The sequence below is a fragment of the Schistocerca nitens genome, chromosome 3 (assembly GCF_023898315.1).
Source record: "Schistocerca nitens isolate TAMUIC-IGC-003100 chromosome 3, iqSchNite1.1, whole genome shotgun sequence".
Taxonomy (NCBI): Eukaryota; Metazoa; Arthropoda; class Insecta; order Orthoptera; family Acrididae; genus Schistocerca; species Schistocerca nitens.
Window position 1 is genome coordinate 671,174,464 of NC_064616.1, and position 20,255 is coordinate 671,194,718.

Genomic DNA, 20,255 nt, shown 5'->3' on the forward strand with positions numbered 1-20,255 from the left:
ATATTAACAGTGACAACAATCAACAATAATGACAATTGCAAAACATTTTCAGTGCTAATATGGACTTTCACATTTATGCAAAGTCATTTAGCAGACAGTGAAGTATAGTACAATGGGAACCCTTGTGGGGATCCAAGGAAACATATGAAAAAGATTAAGCAAGTTTAAATACATTTGTTACCTCCGGCAGTGGTCCAGTTATTTACAAAACAACAATTAGTGACGGAGAAAGATTGTGAAATGAAGCACGTCAGCAGATGCGGACAGTTCAGAATAGCTCAAGGAAAGTTCAGAGTGTTTGTGTAGTCCGTGGCGAAGTCGTTTGCCACTGTTATAAAGCATGTAATTGGTTTACAGTTTTCTGCTATTTTAATAGCTGTGAATAATTAGTGATCCGTGCTGTGCATAATAAAATGCTAAAAATACTTACAAAAGTGTTATCTAATGGCTGCCGAGAAACATAAAATACTTAACAGTAATTTAAGGCTTATGTTTTCCCAAGTTTTTAGGAATTTCTTTACTGTAATTTTGCAGTAGTATTTAAAGTGTTACAATTCTTGTCATTCCACGAAGGTGCCTTTTTTCCCCAGCACGTCAATGTAATAATGTGATGGAGGCTATAACCGGACTCGATGTTCGGAAGAAAAGGGGTAAAATTATGAAGTGTCTAATAACATCTGTTTCGAATTATTCTGGAATGACAGTTCTGACAATAGTTATCATTTTTATACTTTGTGATATAAAAGGAAATACTGTCTTCCGTTAACTGCTGACACTGAAACGTCACATCTTCCCTTTGGTAAGTGAGGTCACAAATTACGTTAATTTTTAATTTTTGTCTTATAATTATATAATCCTTTGAAACAAAATTTCGTTTCAGTATTCATGATATAGTTAGCGGTTCAACACCAATTTTTAAAGTTCCATTTTGTGTATTACAGACTGTGATACAGCATCAGCGCTACCATGATGAAGTCACAGAAGGGAAGCCCACACACGCTGCATCTGTTGCTGACATTCTTCTCAACAGCTTTCTCCGCTGAGCGGGTTCTTGTGTTGGAGAACACAGCCGTGCTATGGTTAGTTGGAACAGCCTCGTTGCAGTACATTTCGTCACAGCAGGAGACGCACACCTGAAACAATAATCGGGAACTTGTATAAAACAACTATTTATTTTTATCAAAGGCGCAATCTGGGCATGTCTAATTAGAAGTAACTACTATTGTTAGTTTTCTTAATTATAGGTGAATAGGCAGATAAAACATAATGACCGAGCGAGGTGGCGCAGTGGTTAGGCACTGGACTCGCATTCGGGAGGACGACGGTTCAATCCCGCGTCCGGCCATCCTGATTTAGGTTTTCCGTGATTTCCCTAAATCACTCCAGGTTTCTAAACGCTTCTTGTTTAATATGAAAAATGTTTTGTGATAATACCTTCCGGGTATCTGTAGGTGTTGCTGGAATACTTCCATATCTCCAACAGTATCTCATAAGTACAGTTATGAATTTCGAACACAAACTAAGTTTGTGTGTCGTCAGTGAAAGAGTCGCAAAACACTGAGCTATAAACGTCTTTCAGGCATAATTACTAATCATTTTCTTTGCTGCCAAGTTTCGCAGTTTAGTTAAGCTAACTACCAAGGCTATTTGCAAAACTTTTTACTGCGATACAGTTCATGAGAAAAGTCTAGTCTATGTTTTATCAGACTGATATTTTAGATGTGTTTCTGCAGCAGATGGCGACGTCGCGAAGAAATTGCAATGGAAAACTGTAGCTATTAAACATTAACTTACAGAAAAAAAAACCAGAAGGTTACGTAATGCGTACATGCTAGGAAATCTGTAAAGAAAGTGTACGAAAATTATTCAGACCCTGTCACAATCCGAAATTTTCATGGCAACTGAACTTGTAGTTATGCGCATTCAATCAAATCTTTTGTTACGGTGTTCGTAAAGAAAAATCTCACCTAGATACATTGTCGGTCTCGTTTTTTACAAAGGTGCTAAGTAAAACTGCCCCAAAAATGAGCATCAAGTATCCATCACAACGTTAGGCAGTGCAGATAAAACGTACTGGAAGGCATTTTCTGATATACCTGGACAGGCAGAACAAGGTGTGATTTGAGGAAATGAAAAACAGAATAGCCAAATGTTCTGATATCACTTTATTCATAAACCACCGACAGTGTGGCTAATCTGACTTGACAACGAGAATTACAAAAGTAAACCATGTTATTCCTACGTCTAAATATATTTTAAAACGCGTCAGATATCAGTTAAACATTATAGTGACACCATGCTAGGGTATTAAACTCATTCTGCAGCTCAAAACGTAGTCATCTACTGTTGTTACATAGTACAAACGGGAAAACTGTAGTCTTTTCATTCCCTCTGCAATATATTATAATGTTGTTACCTTATTAAAATGACTAAAGTGAGCATTGTAGCATTTCACTCCTTACATAATACACTAATCAAACACCATGAAGAAGCATGTAAGACCAGAGCATAAAGTCTTTACGGATTTCATTCTGTATACTCAGCTGGTCAATAACGGAGCCTCGCAGACGGGTGCGTGTACAATACAAGCAAATGCCTGCGTTTGAGAGAGGACATGTAGTTGGGCTCAAAGAAGCCGGTTGGTGGAATCGGCAAATCGCTCGACATTTGAATAGGAACGAGGCCACTATTGGACGATATTGGCATGAATAGGTGAGCCATGTCCGATCGCAGCATTAAGAAGGAAGTGGCCTACCTAGACGACACACCATGAGGACCAAGTAACCGTCAGAGAGGCACTCAGAGTCCGAGATTCAGCATTATCATCGACAATACGTGCAGCTCGTGCTTCAGTGAGTACGAGAACCGCCAATAGGCAGTCACAGAGAGGGGGCTGAGCTCACGGCACCCCTTGCGCTGACTGCCATTGATCTCTGTACCCCAACAATACCCACTTTCAGTGGTGTCCGGGACATTCAGCCTGGAATCTCATTGACTGGAGTAGAATTGTCTTCAGTGATGATTCCCGCTTCGAATTAAGCCCTGACGCCCAGCGAAAACATGTCTGGAGACACCCCGTGCGGCGACAGGATACCAGCCTGACTGTCGCCCGCCATATATCCCGACAATCAGGAGTGATGGTCTGGGATGCCATTTATTTTCATACCCGGACACCTTTGGTTGTCATCAGCGGCACCCTTGCTGCACAATGGTACGTCGACGCTATTCTAGCGCCGCTTTGTTGGCTTCATGGCAAGTCATCCTGGGGTTACATTTCAGCCAAGACAATGAGTGTCTGCTCATGGCGAGGGTTTCTATTGCTTGTCTTCGTGCTTGACAAACCCTTCCTTGACCGGCAAGGTCGCTAGATCTTTCCCAGTTTGAGAACTTTTGAAGCATTATAGGCAGGGCTCTCCAATCATCTCGGGATTTTGACGATCTAAGGCACCAATTGGATAGAATTTGGCATGATATCCCTCAGGAGGACATCCACTAACTCTATCAATCATTGCGAAGCCGAATAACTCCTTTCATAAGAGCCAGTAGTGGACCAACGAATTATTGACTTGCTCAGTCTGTGAAGCTGTGTCTCTTGAATGAATCATCCTATTTTTAAAAAAATGAAAAAAACAATTTGTTTGTTTGTACATGTTCATCACATCTACTGATTTCCGTTCCTTTGTGGTGTGTCGTTTTTTTTTTCTTAGATGTGTATACCAAAATGTTGTTGCCTCATTAAAGTAAGTACTACAGAGAGATGGTCAGAGAGAAAGAGGAAGAGAGAGGAAGGGAGAGAGGGAGAGAGGGTGGGAGGGAGAGAGGGAGGGAGGGAGAGAGAGAGAGAGAGAGAGAGAGAGAGGAACTTTACTTCGGCGTATAAATCAGATGAAATTTACTGGTTATGTTGATGACGATGCTGAAGCAGATGTGGAAATATCGCAAATAATTATCTGACGTTGTATGAACACATGTGAGATGAAATTAATTGATGAGACAGTACAGCATTTACGGAGGTGGAACGTTATACAATGTGCGCGTGCCTGTTTGTGTTTGTGTATGCGCATCTTAAAATTTTCACAACTTGCTCTCAAACTATATCGCCTTTTCCCCAAAACTGTATCAAGTTGGTCGCAAAACTGTATCATCAACTTTCCTCAAAATTGTATGAATTTGTCCCAAAAGTGTAACCAGTTGTCCCAAAACTGACAATGTATACACATAAGATAAGAAATTCCAGGTGTCCATATTCCACTACGTAGGCCGTCACCTGTATGGAGGAATTTGAGAGATGCTTTATTATTGCTTCACAGGATGTTAAACTTTTTACCTTTCACTCTCGGTCTTGTCACCTGTTTGTGGCACCATTCCCATGGCTTCTATATCATAATGGGCCTGTGTTGTAGGCCAACAGAAGTTTGTAACAGTTAAGGACTGCTGACAGGGTACATTTTCAGTGTGGTACCTACAATCAACCATATGAAACGTGTGAATCATGTCACTTGTGGTTCCAGAGGTTGTGAGCAGAGAGTGGATTGCAGGTGTGGCTCGCCCTCTGTTTCTAGCTGCCAGCCTGACAGCATGCAAATTCTCGCTCTCACACCCTATATTTCGCACTTAGGTCCGCTTCATTTTAGCCCCGATGTCTTCTCCAGAAATCTGGTGGCACGTTCGCCTTCCATAGGCAGGATCTTGTATCTTATTGGCTGCCCAGTCTGTGCAAAACTGATTTCAGTTAAGTGGCGTGATGCGTCTTATAGCCCATTTATAAGGCCTCATTTTCATGATGGAATGTAATGAACTTAGTGTTGTTTTCGGCCTTGAGTAGGGATGGCTGAAACTTTGTTTCTCGTGTTTCTGCACTAAGTGTGCTACCGCTAGGCATGGATGCACTTGCTAAGGCTACGCCTTCTGCTGCTACAGTGGGCGAGGTGCACCACGCCACTGAGTGCTGCCTGTAAGCCAGCACCATGTTGCGCTGAACCTATGCTGCTGTGAGGGATTGACTACCTGGTACATGTGAATGTGGTCCTGCTGTAGCCTCGTATTGCTGCCACCACAGCCTTGCTGGCGCCTGCCCCACGCCAAGTGTGCCACCTACCGATCGCAGTGACTCAATTGCTGCACCATGCCATACTCACTGACTGCCACCCAGTGTTGATAACAGTGCCTAGCTGCCTGCTGCCTATCACGCCACTGCTCATGCTGCCGCCTAGTAGTGCCTTTCATTTGCCATTGCCAACAAGACGTCTGGCCCGCTCCGCTGCCGCCAACGCATGAGGCCCTGACTTCAGCGCTGGGGTGTCTTCGCTTCACCATTGTCGCCCTCATGGTGCCTCTGTCCAAAGTGACCCTGCGTTCTGCTCTGTCACTTCATCGACGCATCACGTTGCACCGTATTTCTGTTTCAACATTCCGCCCACAATATTGGTGTTGCTTAGCCATGCTTTACAGCTTCCCACCTGCCAGTCACAGAGCATCTCGCAGCTAGCTAGAAGAGATCTGTCTTTCCTTTGCAGGTTGTGCTACATCCCAGAGATACTATTTTGTTGTATAAGACCTTGTTTGCCATTTCCACTACTTTTACAGCTATGCTGTGTAGTAAAAGGCCACTACAAGCTCGCAGACAGAGAGCAGAGCAGGAGCAAGCAGCAGTGAGGACAGGAGGCTGTGCTCCTTGCCCTCCTATAGGAGGAAGCTGAACGGTTTGTATCTAACAATTTGTTTCTAACAACCATCCATGCCCCGTGTTCGCTACAGAAACAAATGGTGGGCAAGCGACTGGGTCATACTGTTGACAGAAGTTGGCCCCCTTGCTGCCCTGACTGCAGTGAGGTTGGTCATTTAGACATTAACTGCCCCTGGGGTCCTGACAGATAGCAGAGTTTTAGAGGCACTGGGCTGGCTGATCAGGGAAACGGCCAGGGGGCTTGAGTAGTCATCTCTCCATGTCCCCAGTAAGAATGGTTAATTCTGCGAATTCTCTTGGGTTGAAAGAGGTGGCGAACGCTGTTGTGATTCGCAAAATAGGCAGAAAGTGCGTAACAATTTCGGGCGGCACTCTAGTGAACATACTGTTTTTACCCCCTGGCGGCAATAAGGTTTTGAAGTCGCACTGCTCCACATTTGTGGTTTGGAATGGGAATAATAAAGCCAATGGGGGTGTGACATATTGAACTGACAATTAGCGAGTGAAGTACGATTTTGAGAGGGAACCACTGAATAAAAGCGGACAAGATTTTGATGTGACCTTGGAGAGCGGTTTTCTGCGCCATTTTCAGGTTGTCAATGGCTACAGGTCCAACTGTCCAATTTGGTGATGCAGTTCACCAATTTTGGGGCGGTAACACCGAAGAAGCATAAAGAACTCAGGGGAAGGTGTCCAATTACACAAAGAGAAGCTTATGTACTTATTTTGGAATGACTAAAAACAAATCTATGGTTGTAAAATGTACAAAAACTTATTATATTTGCATAGGCCTTGAGCGTGGAACTAGAAGTTTTAGTCATACAAAAAATTTCTCATATGTTTTCTTGGAACTAAAAACTCATGCACCTATTTTGTTAACATCACCAAGACTTTTTTGTTGGAAACACCACAATGTACACTCCTGGAAATGGAAAAAAGAACACATTGACACCGGTGTGTCAGACCCACCATACTTGCTCCGGACACTGCGAGAGGGCTGTACAAGCAATGATCACACGCACGGCACAGCGGACACACCAGGAACCGCGGTGTTGGCCGTCGAATGGCGCTAGCTGCGCAGCGTTTGTGCACCGCCGCCGTCAGTGTCAGCCAGTTTGCCGTGGCATACGGAGCTCCATCGCAGTCTTTAACACTGGTAGCATGCCGCGACAGCGTGGACGTGAACCGTATGTGCAGTTGACGGACTTTGAGCGAGGGCGTATAGTGGGCATGCGGGAGGCCGGGTGGACGTACCGCCGAATTGTTCAACACGTGGGGCGTGAGGTCTCCACAGTACATCGATGTTGTCGCCAGTGGTCGGCGGAAGGTGCACGTGCCCGTCGACCTGGAACCGGACCGCAGCGACGCACGGATGCACGCCAAGACCGTAGGATCCTACGCAGTGCCGTAGGGGACCGCACCGCCACTTCCCAGCAAATTAGGGACACTGTTGCTCCTGGGGTATCGGCGAGGACCATTCGCAACCGTCTCCATGAAGCTGGGCTACGGTCCCGCACACCGTTAGGCCGTCTTCCGCTCACGCCCCAACATCGTGCAGCCCGCCTCCAGTGGTGTCGCGACAGGCGTGAATGGAGGGACGAATGGAGACGTGTCGTCTTCAGCGATGAGAGTCGCTTCTGCCTTGGTGCCAATGATGGTCGTATGCGTGTTTGGCGCCGTGCAGGTGAGCGCCACAATCAGGACTGCATACGACCGAGGCACACAGGGCCAACACCCGGCATCATGGTGTGGGGAGCGATCTCCTACACTGACCGTACACCACTGGTGATCGTCGAGGGGACACTGAATAGTGCGCGGTACATCCAAACCGTCATCGAACCCATCGTTCTACCATTCCTAGACCGGCAAGGGAACTTGCTGTTCCAACAGGATAATGCACGTCCGCATGTATCCCGTGCCACCCAACGTGCTCTAGAAGGTGTAAGTCAACTACCCTGGCCAGCAAGATCTCCGGATCTGTCCCCCATTGAGCATGTTTGGGACTGGATGAAGCGTCGTCTCACGCGGTCTGCACGTCCAGCACGAACGCTGGTCCAACTGAGGCGCCAGGTTGAAATGGCATGGCAAGCCGTTCCACAGGACTACATCCAGCATCTCTACGATCGTCTCCATGGGAGAATAGCAGCCTGCATTGCTGCGAAAGGTGGATATACACTGTAGTAGTGCCGACATTGTGCATGCTCTGTTGCCTGTGTCTATGTGCCTGTGGTTCTGTCAGTGTGATCATGTGATGTATCTGACCCCAGGAATGTGTCAATAAAGTTTCCCCTTCCTGGGACAATGAATTCACGGTGTTCTTATTTCAATTTCCAGGAGTGTATATAGCCTCAGTGTTAAACGGTATTGGTTATTCACATGAAATAACTAACTAAATATGTGAACTATTTGTTTCATTGCTACATAAAAGTATTCAGTTGTTTCTATTTCCATTTGACTTCTGTAGTGGGTGCCAATTCTAATCATAATTTAGGTCGAGGATTACATACATCACACAAAGAAGTAGTAGTCATATGATTAGTAGTATTTATAGGGCAACTACATTACTTGAAAAATAATGCCTACTGGCACTGTAGTGGAGTAGAATTTTAGATTAGTCTGCCTTGAGCCATACTAAAACAATTTTTACAATACAGGTAAGACTTTGTTTTAACTTTTTCTTCTTGTCTTTTAATGATCCAGCTACATGAAGGAAGAATATAGATTTTATGTCATTGCAAATTAGCTCATGTCTCATTGTCAACACTCTCCTTTGAACCCGCCTGTTACAGTCACTATGACAAACTCGCAGACTGGTGGAATGGGATATCCGCTCCTCCTACTTACTATTGAGGGGTTCTATGACATAGTGTAGACTTGTGTTTAAATGTTGCTCTTTAATAAGGTTGTTCATATGTACAGTTGCAACAGTAATTTCACTTTTTTCATCAATTTTAACGCTAATTTCAATAGAACTGTTACTTGCAAAAATAACGTTCTTCCGGGTGGACTTGTTTCAATTTGCGGTGTTAATCATTATGGGAGCTAAGCGCCTTCTGAATTATACCTCTTTCCCTATACGACGAACCCCCATGGCACCCTCTAATGCCCATTGTGTGAGTATTGTAGAACAATACTACTGATGCCTCAGACACACAGTATCGAACCTCTGTTGGCGACGCTACCATCCATCGACTGTTTGACGCCTCACCGCTCCTACTCACTTGCACCTCCCCTTCGTCTCTACTGGTCTTTGTGCCTGGTCTGTGCAGACAAATCATACCACAAATTTAACGCCTCCGGTCATGTAATATACCCTCACACCTATTTAAACAACATTTGTACCTCTCCCATGCATAATTCTTTTTAAATCAATTATTGCTCGCCCTTGCCGTCTCCTTTCCCGTCTGTCTGTCTTTCGAAGGGAACGTAAACGTTGTAGTCATCACTCGTGTGGAAGGGGGAAGAGTTGTGCAGGTCGCGTCCTGTTTGGAGAAATTTCGAGAGTACTTTATTAGTGGTTCTTGGGAAGTTAAATTTTTTTCTTTCAGGCCACTGTCAGCGGAGTACTTATCAACAACTATGGCACAGTGATCTTGGGCTCTGGTCCTACATGATGTCACGTGTCTGCATCCGCCTGCAGCAACAGTATATACCCCAGTGCACAACAACGGAATGGCAGTTCGATCATAGTTATCGAATACGTCATTCGTTTGAATTCTCTGGGCCAGGCACCGACCTGCAGTAGCAGTCCATCACCAGACAGTCTCCAGGCTATGTTGATCTTCTTATTTCTACCGAGCTTAGGTGAGTGGCTTTACGTTCAAATGACTCTAAGCACTATGGGACTTAACATCTGAGGTCATCAGTCCCGTAGAACTTAGAACTACTTAAACCTAACTAACCTAAGGACATCACACACATCCATCCTGAGGCAGGATTCGAAACTGCGACCGTAGCGGTCGCGCGGTTCCAGACTGTAGCGCCTAGAACCGCTCGGCCACACCGGCTTTACGTCTTCAGACTCTAGCGTTATGCCTACTATAGCATATTGTCTCCATTTGCCGAGACCGAGACCAATTGTTGAAATTAATTCTAACAGTCTAGATCACAAGACACGTATATTAAAAGGCGACCAGTTACGGTCATCATATGATAGTCTTCAGAAATACAGACGTATTAATGGACAATGGCTATGCATGGATGGGAACCGCTGAATGACGATAGTCAGCTGCTGCTCCATGTACATCCATTGTGAATCAATATGGCTGTAGGTCTGAAGGTGATCACTTGATGATCGAAACCAGCCACCTTTTAATAAACATATCTTGCTATCTAGGTGTTATAATTAATTTGAAAGATTATATTTCGATCGCTGATTTCTCGAATAATGTTTTCAAAAATAAGACTAATTGTGTTATTAACTCTAGAACAGTCCAAGTGAATCTACATCTACATGGATTCTTTGCAAATAACACATCGAACCACCTTCACAATGATTCTCTTTTATTCCAATCTCAAATAGCGTGCGGAAAAAAAACGAACACCTACATCTTTCCGCGAGAGCCCTGATTTCCCTTATTTTATGATGATGATCGTTTGTACCTAAGTAGGCCGGCCTCAACAAAATATTTTCGTATTCGTAGGAGAAAGCCGGTGATTGAAATTTCGTGAGAAGATTCCGTCGCAACGAAAAACGCCTTTGTTTTAATGATGTCCACCCCAAATCCTGTCAGTGACACCCTCTCCCCTACTCCTCGACAGTACAAAACATGCTGCTTTCTTTGAATTTTCTCGGTGCACTCCGTTAATTCTATCTGGTAGGGATCCCAGATATGCAGCAGTACTCCAAAAGAGGACGGATAAGTGTAGTAGATCTGTTACATTTTCTAAGCGTTCTGTTAATAAAACACAATCTTTGGTTTGCCTTCCCCACAAAATTGTCTATGTGTTCTTTATAACTTAGGCTGTTCGTAATTGTAATTCCTAGGTATTTAGTTGAATTTACGGCGTTTAGATTTGACTGATTTATTGTGTAACCGAAGCTTAACCGATTCCTTTTAGCATTCATATGTATGACCTTATACTTTTCATTATTTAGGGTCAACTGCCAATTTTCGCACCATACAGATATCTTTTCTAAATCGTTTTGCAATTTGTTTGATCTTCTGAAGACTTTACTAGGCGATAAACGAAAGCATCGTCTGCAAAAAACCTAAGACGGATGCTCAGATTGTCTCCTAAATTGTTCAAATAGGTAGAGAACAGCAGAGGGCCTATAACACTACCTTAGGGAGTGCCAGAAATCACTTCTGTTTTACTCGATGACTTCCCGTCAATCACTACGAACTGTGATCTCCCTGGCAGGAAATATCGAATCCAGTGAGATTATATCCCATAAGCACGCAATTTCACTACAAATCGCTTGTGTGTCATAGTGTCAAAAGCCTTCTGGAAATCTAGAAATACGGAATCAATCTGAAATCCCTTGTCAATAGCACTCAACACTTCGTGTGAGTAAAGAGCCACTTGCGTTTTTCAAGAACGTTGTTTTCTAAATCCGTGTAGGTTGTGTGGCCATAGACCGTCCTCTCCGAGGTAATTCATAATGTTCGAATACAGTACGTGTTCCAAAATCCTGGTGCATGTCGACGTTAATGATACGGGTCCGTAATTTGGTGGATTGCACCTACTACTTCTCTCGAACATTGGTACGATCTGTGCAACTTTCCAGTCTTTGGGTACGGATCTTTCGTCGAGCGAGCGGTTGCATATGACTGTTGTATGGAGCTATTATATCAGCATACTATGAAAGGAACTTAATTAGTATACAGACTTAAACCAACTTGTTAGTCACTTTGTCCTTTGACCACTTAATCATTACTTGCTTTCCTTGTTGGGACTCAAAATATCAACAAAACTTTGATCTGTAAATATTCTAAGTCAAGAAAACGGGCAGAAATCGATAGATGTGATGTACATACACACAGACAAACAAATGATATAATGCACAAATTTGACAGAATTTGGCATGAGATACAGTAACTCTGTCTCTCAATGCCAGGCCAAATAACCCCTCGCATTATGACCGGAGGTGGACCAATGCGTTATTGACTTGCTTAATTAGTGAAGTTCTTTCTCCTGGATAAATCATCCAATTTTTATGAAATTGCAATAATTTATATGGCTGCATACGTACATTGTATCTACTGATTTGTGTCCCATGCGGATAATTCCTTTATAGTACGTCGCTTTCTTTTTTCTTATAGTGTATAAACTAAAGCTCCACAAAGGAGACTTGCATTCTTGAATACTGAATCAACTTGTCCTACATTGTTTACCTGGACAGTGTTCTGACTGCACCTCAAGCAGCACACTGCATATCAGTTTTTACCCATTTAATCCTCCTGTTGTTATAGGAAGCTACCTTTATCAGATGCCCATTTCCTTGTTGCCCATACTGGCACTTACACAAAAGTATTACAGTTCTTGAGAATTTCCTTCTATCACTTGCTGTTTCAGCAGGAATATTCAGAACTACTTGACTACTTGGAAGTATTCAGAGCTCTCTGGCAAGCAGCAACTTGTTCTAACAAAAGAAAGTGATTAGTTAGCAAGATGAGACTTTTTAAATTAAGACTTGTTTGAACAGTACAGTTGGTGTCAGCTACTGGGATGTCTGCTGTTGCCTCGCAACTATGACAACTTTCCTCCTGGAATTGTAATAGTATGCCTTAAGACTATATCAACTTGCTCCAAAAATGTAACCATTTGCCCCAAAACTGACGATGTATTTCAAATGAGATCACTTGTTATAGTTGTGGGGAACGTTGTTACAGTAGTAGGATATATTGTTAAAGTTGTGGGACAAGTTGCTATACTTCTATTTGGCAAGACACTACAACGTGGGGCACGTTTTTTTCACTTCTGGGCAAGTTTTTACAATTGTGGGACAAGCTGTTATAGTTTAGAGGTCAATTAATAAAGTTTTTGGGGCACGGTTTTACAGTCTCAGGATCAGTAAATATAGTTTTGAGGCAAGCTGATACTATTCTGGGAAAATTAATACAGTCGATAAAGTTTTGCGGGAAAGTTGATGCATTTGTGGAGCAAGATGTTACAGTTGTGAAGTAAATTGATACAGTTTTCGGGACAAAATATTAGAGTTTCAGGGCAAGCTCTTACCGTTGTGGTGTCAAGTCTTACAGTTGTGAGACAAGTTGGTATAGTTGTGGGACATGTTTTTACAGGTCTGACATACGAACTGAGCCAACAGTAGCTGATATCCACTGCACTGTTGGAACAAGTATTGACTTGCTAAGGCACAACATGCTGGCTGACCACTTTCGCTTGTTGGAACAAGTCACAAATTACTGGAACGTTCTGAATACTTCCATGTAGTTCGGAGTACTGAATCAGCTGATGGTGGGATGGAATTCCCTAGATCATTAACCGTGGTCAGAGAATTCCTCCGCGTATCTCATGTAAAATACATGTGTAGTTTAGGGGCAACTGAGCACACTTTTGGGGAAAACTTACACAGTTTCATTTCAGGATAATGCTGAAGTTTTGGGGAAATTCATACCACTTTAGGCTAAGTTGATACAGTTTTGAGGGGCAGGTTGACACGTTTCCGGGGAGCCAGTTCATAAAGTTTCAGTGACACGTTTAAACAGTTTCGGGGCAAACCAATACGGCTTTGGAGAAAGTGAATACATTTCTGCGACTAGTTGCTCAGTTTTACTGGCAAACAGAACAATTCTGGGCAACTTGATATAGGTTTGGTGGCAAGTTGATACAGTTTTTGGGCCAGGTGATACCGTTTCGGGGAGCAAGTAGATACAGTTTGAGGTTGAAGTACATAACGTTTTCGAGGCGAGTAATTACATTTTGGGGTTGGACATTGCGCTATATGTTTTACACACACACACACACACACACACACACACACACACACACACACACACACACACACACGGGCGCGCGCGCGCACACACACACACACACACACACACACACACACACACACACACACACACACAAAATGCATAATGTTCCACGTCTGTAAACACTGTACTGTCTCATAATTAAACTTCATCTCACATGTGTGCTCACAACATGGAAAAGTTATGTACATAATTCCCACATCATCACAATCAGTAAATTTCATGTCTCTGGTTTATAAACCATAGCAAATTTCTTCTCTCTCTCCCTTTCTTTCTCTATCTCTCTACCTATCACTCTGTAACTCTGTATGTAACTCTAATGAGGCAAAAACATTATAAAACATTACAGAGAAAATGAAAGGAATTCAGTTTTCCCCACTATCTAATAATACCAGTGGCTGATATCCACGGTATCTGACATCATCTCTCTGATTTATGGACCACAGTAAATTGGCTCTCTCTCTTTAAAACTTGCTTTAATGAGACAACAATGGTTCAAAAATGGTTCAAATGGCTCTGAGCACTATGGGACTTAACATCTATGGTCATCAGTCCCCTAGAACTTAGAACTAATTAAACCTAACTAACCTAAGGACATCACACACATCCATGCCCGAGGCAGGGTTCGAACCTGCGACCGTAGCGGTCGCTCGGTTACAGACTGTGGCGCCTAGAACCGCACGGCCACTCCGGCCGGCTAATGAGACAACAACTTCTAAATATATCACAGAGGGAATGAAAGGAATACAGTTTAAAGTTTTCCCCAAGTTTCCACTGAGTAACGGCAGAAGATGAGGTTTTGAACTGCAAGATGAAGTTAAAACCCTAGTATGGCATCATTACGATGTTTGACTGACATTGGTATAGGACAAGCCTTTGACAAACTTTGACCTGTGAATAAAACTTTGTTGACTTTGGTTCTTCTCGTTGACAAGTGCACTTTAGGCTGTACATTAGATCATCTGTTGAGCCCACACGTGTTTTGCAATGTTATTGAACTAATTTTTATGTATTTAGATGAATTTAATGCTGCTACAGAGCCTGAACTACGCTCATCTACTAATCTATGATTTCTTTCAGCATCGCCAATAAGGCAGCGTAATAAGTTATTTAGATACAGAAATATTTAATCTGAATGTCCATTTTGCTTGCAAAGGGCCATACAGCAGTCGGAATTTGGTCATTAACAAGTGCACCTTAAGCTGTAAATTTTTTCAATAGTGCCAATATGCAAGCTTTAATCTTGCAGAGAACTAGAACGTGGATTTTGTGATGGAAGTCTTCCATAGTTTAAGAAATAATAAAATTTTGCTGCAGACTTTTAATTTTCGTTTCGGATTAGAGACCTGTAATAATACTTGTGTGTGTGTGTGTGTGTCTGTGTGTGTGTGCGCGCGCGCGCGTTTGGTGTAGTTCGGTGACAGGAGGAACAGGACTTCTGCTCAGTTGAGTACAAGGCTATAAATACAAAATCAAGTAGAGGTAATGCAGGAAGAGATCTAATAATGAATTAGAAAATATGATTTCAGTTAAGCTACTATGAATAGCATAGAGACTGCATTACTGTAGCCAAGGTAAATCTGAAGCCAGCACCCAACTCAGTACTACAAGTTTATATGACAACTACATCTGCAGATGATGAAAAGAGGGAAAGATTGCATAATGAGATAAAACAAATTGTTCAGATAGTTGAGGAAGAAGAAAATTTAATTGCGACTGGGGGCTGGCACTCGATAGCAAAGAATGGAAGAGAAGGAAAAGTAGGAGGATATGGACTGGGGGAAAGACATGGAAGAGGAGGCCATCTAGTAGAATTTTGCACACAGAATAATTTAATCATCGCTAACACTTGATTTAAGAATCACGAAAGAAGGTTGTATTTATGGAAAAGACCTGGAGACTTCGAAGGTTTCAAATTGATTATCTAATGGTAGGACAGAGATTTTATAAGGAGATTTTAACCTGTAAAACATTTCCAGTGGTTGATGTGGACCCGAACCACACTTAATTATTTATGAACTGTAGATTGAATCTGAAGAAACTGTAAAAAAGTAGGAAATCAAGGAGATGGGACCTGGATAAATTGAAAGAAGCAGAGGCTGTTGAAAGTTTCATAGAGAGCATTAGGCAGAGGTCGCCTAAAACAGGGGTTGGTTGGTTGGTTGTTTGGGGGAAGAGACCAAACAGCGAGGTTATCGGTCTCATAGGGTTAGGGAAGGATGGGGAAGGAAGTCGGCCGTGCCCTTTCAAAGGAACCATCCCGGCATTTGCCTGGAGCGATTTAGGGAAATCACGGAAAACCTAAATCAGGATGGCCGGACGCGGGATTGAACCGTCGTCCTTCCGAATGCGAGTCCAGTGTGCTAACCACTGCGCCACCTCGCTCGGTAAAAAAACAGGGGAAAGGAGTACAGTAGAAGACGAATGGATAGCTTTCAGAAATGAAATAGTGAACACAGTTGAGGATCAAATAGCTAGAACGAGAAGATATAGTAGAAATCTTTCAAGTAGGTAAAAAGAGAAGATCTTGTAGAAAATTTGGGTATCACAGGAGATCTTGAATTTCACTGATGAAAGGAGAAAATAAAAAAGACAGCAAATGAAGCAGCCAAATAGGAATATGGATGTCCAAAGAATGAGATTGACAGAAGGTGTAAAACACCTAAGGAGGATTTTGTGGAGGACAAATGCAAGGCTATAGAAGCGTATATAACTAGCGAAAACATAGGTACCACTTATAAGAAAATTATAGAGGCGTTTGAAGATAAGAGGCAGCTCTGTGAAAATCAAGAGCTCAAATGGAAAAATAGTACTAAGCAAAGAAATGAAAACTCAATGTTGGGAGGAGTATACAGATGGGCTAGCCCGCCCTGTTAGCCGGCTTTCCGGGCGGGAAGGAGCGCCTGGTCCCAGGCACGAATCCGCTCGGCGGACTTGTGTCGAGGTCCGGTGAGCCGGCCAGTCTGTGGATGGTTTTTAGGCCGTTTTCCATCTGCCTCGGCGAATGCGGGCTGGTTCCCCTTATTCCGCCTCAGCTATACTATGTCAGCGATTGTTGCGCAAACAAGTTCTCCACGTACGCGTACACCACCATTACTCTACCACGCAAACATAGGGGTATACTCGTATGGTGTGAGACGTGCCCTGGGGGAGTGGATCCGCCGGGGGCCGAACCGCACAATAACCCTGAAAGAGTGGTCCCATCTGGGGCGGCGGAGGGGTGAAGTGGACTGCGGTATTCGTCATGGGGTTGTGGACCACTGCGGCTGCGGCGGGGACGGAGACTCTCCGTCGTGTCTAGGTCCCCGGTTAACATGCAATACAATACAGATGGGCTGCGCAGGAGAAATGAACCTGAAGGCAATATTACAGAAAGGGAAAAGGACGTACTGAAGAAATTTAGACTGTCCATTAAGTTCTTAGTATCCTGTTTTAGTAGCAGTAGTGTGTCAACTACGGATCTCTTATAAAATTCTATTTTCTTTAGGCAGGATTCTTGACTGTTAAACAATTTTTGTTCCAAATGATTTATGTATATGTCAGCTGTAGTACCAGATATACATGATACCACAGCTAGACCATCTCTCTGCTTGTAAGTGTTATATTAAATGTGAGAAAGTAAATGTAGGTGAAGGAGTTTCATGAATACAACAATGTCTCTGTACGCAAGTTCCTTATGTTTCATAAGGTTATTTTGGATTACTGCACCAGATTCTTGTGTAGGTATGTTTGAATAAAGACTGGCAATGTCCAGAACAGAGCAGAGCAGGTTCAGGGAATTTTGTGGCTTTATGGAATATGTTGTTTCATATGTCTAATTTTGCATCAGTATTTTATTCCATTTCTGTGACAGTTTGTATGTTGGGCTATTTGCAGAGTTGACTGCTGATATTATTGGATTTTGATCTTTGTGTCCATTAAACTGTGCTTTTAAACATGGTAGCTTTGGATCCATTCACGTAACATATTTCTTTTTAGTTACGGTCAATAGGAAATGTGTCTTCTTTAACTGCTCCTTAATTTTACTTTCAAATTTTCTTTTGGGTCTTTTTATGGCTGAATATTAGTAATATCAAAGGATTAATGTGTTCTGTCTATATACTCACTTTCTTTCATTACAACTAGTATATTGCCTCTACCTGCCTTTGTAACTATGGACTGATAGCTCTTCGGATGATAACGACGGTCAGTCAAAAGTAATGTCTTCTATTTTCTCTCCTTAGATAATGTTCATTGGGTGAAAAATTTGAATTTGGCGCTATTCTGCAGAGCTGCTTCTTCAATACACTGCAGCAGTAACTTTCTATGCCAACAGATGTCAGTACTTGGAAAATGATTGACACCGATACTCATATTAGACAGCATTCTCTGATAGAATTCTTGAATGCAGAAGTTGAAATGCCCATTTACATTCATGAAAGACTGAAAAATGTGTACGGTGTTACAACACTGGATATCAGCACTGTTAGGCGATGGGTTTGGTGCTATAACGAAACTGAAGGACAAAAATCATTGCGTGAGGAATCACGGAGCAGCAGGCCTGTGACTGCAGTAACTCCGCACATCATTCATTGAATCGATGACACCATTCGTGGTGACCGCCGGGTGACTGCAGAGTATTGTGTCGCATAACCTTCCTCAGTAAAGACATTTTGTATGACAGTGTGAAACCACACTTCAGTCTTCACACAACTGAAGAGATTATGAAAACTGAATAGGAAGTCTTGCCTCATCCCCCATATAGCCGTGACCTGATACCATCAGACTTCCATCTGTTCGGGCTGCTAAAAGAAGCTCATCGTGGGACTGACGTGGAAGAAGAGGAGGCTGTGAAAATGTCCATGAGTCAGTGGCTTCGGAAGCAGGACCCATGTAAAATACAAAACTGTGGAGATGGACGGAGATTACATTGAAAAGCCATTAATTAATCGTCAATACTAAGGTTTTCAATCAATGTAGTTGCATCTCAAATTATTGACAAATATAAAAAAAGGAGGCATTACTTTCGACTGACACTCGTATTTACGGATTTTAAGGTTTTTGTATCATTTATTGTATATTCAGAGTTTAGAGATAAATATAGAATAAATGAGCCAGAGGAAACATTATAACAGCATAAATGGAAACGGAAAGTATCGTTGTCGGTTTGAATGTAAATCTGCTTGTTTATTAAGTTGTCACAAAGAAAGGACCGGAATTTGAAACCAAGAGGAAAATTCATACATGGAAGCACTCAACGCTGTCCAGTAAAACTATTAGATACTTAGTAACGAAGCTTGGCGGATACAAACAAAATCAGATATCAATATGAACAGCTACGCAAGATACATTAAATCAATCTTAAAACAAAACTGCTCTGCAGTTCCATTTCATTGAAAATACTAGAGGTACTGCAGTCTAGGTTGATATATTGTTTTTTGACTTTTGCATCTCTTTCTATACAGATCACACCATCACCTATTTAGTAAAATAGGTGTTTATGAAATACTCGAATAGGTACAGGTGCACTGAAGTATCTTTACCAGCTGCAAAACTGGAAAAACGTTGCAAACTGTCAAGGGCCGGGAAACGCAAGAATCATGTGGCGTCCCGTAACAGGCACAGCTACATCTGTAAGTATAATCTACGAATCACTAAAGTCGAGGGCAGGGTGCAATTTTTATTGGGTCATATATTAAGATTTCGTCCCATTCCAATCAAGGATGGAGTGTGGACTGCTTGTACGTCGCTATTTGAGCTTTTGTGTGTCTAATTTTATGTACGTGATCTTTAAGGGATATATGTGTAAAGAGCTGAAGATATTCATGGTTGCTGCTCAGGAAAACCGCTCTTGCGGTTTAATAAGTAGACTCTAGTGACATACATGGTGTCAGACTATCCCAATTAAGATTTTTGAATATTTTTTTTCACTGTGTCGCCAGTCAGACAAGACTTTGACCATTCTAACTGCCGTTCACTGTATACGTTAGCTTTCTCCAGTTAGTCTGATCTAGTATGGATCACATAATCTTGAGTATGGGTTCTACATGTGCTTCACATGCAGTCTCTTTTACAGAAAAATTGCCGTTTCCCTCTCTTTTACCAACCGAGCCTATGTGTTCGTTCTTTTGTGTCATGTCCTGGTACAAATTAGTCAGATCACTGCCATCAAACAAGTAACATATGGATGCCAAGGTCGATGCTAAATCGATGGCCGAAACTGTGAAGAGAGAACTTTACCACTGCAATCAATGTGAGCTCTAGTCAGTATGGATGAAAAATCCAATCACGATTCCAAAATAAAATTGCAGATACAGGATATTCGGATATCAGTGTGAAACAAGCTTCGATGACGAGGTACGAGCTGCCGATCAAGTCTTTTATTTTATTTATTTATGAGTTATTTACATTCCCATGTGAGAGGGGGGCTGATAGCCACCATGTTGCCACTATTCAGCAAGTGATTATTAAAAACTGTTCCGATTAAAATATCGATGATGATGATGTTTATGAAAAGATGGTGGTGAAGTGATGTACATATAAAATCATAGTGAGGATGATGTGTTGTGGGCTAATAGTAACTGTGAGCGTGGACAGGGAAGAGCAAGGTATTGGGAAGGATTTTCGATGGAAAAGGGTGAGGGATG

The 20,255-nt window shown here is 42.4% G+C and overlaps 1 protein-coding gene across 1 annotated transcript in view; it reads right to left on the reverse strand.

The window, feature by feature from the left end:
- Positions 1-541: 541 nt before the first annotated feature.
- The window catches only part of LOC126249384 (ly6/PLAUR domain-containing protein 6B-like), a 397,877-nt gene continuing 378,163 nt past the window's right edge, over positions 542-20,255 (reverse strand). The window contains exon 5 of the mRNA XM_049951036.1: positions 542-1,133. Coding sequence (XP_049806993.1) covers positions 936-1,133 — 198 coding nt within the window. The 3' untranslated portion in view covers positions 542-935. The remainder of the gene's footprint in view (positions 1,134-20,255) is intronic.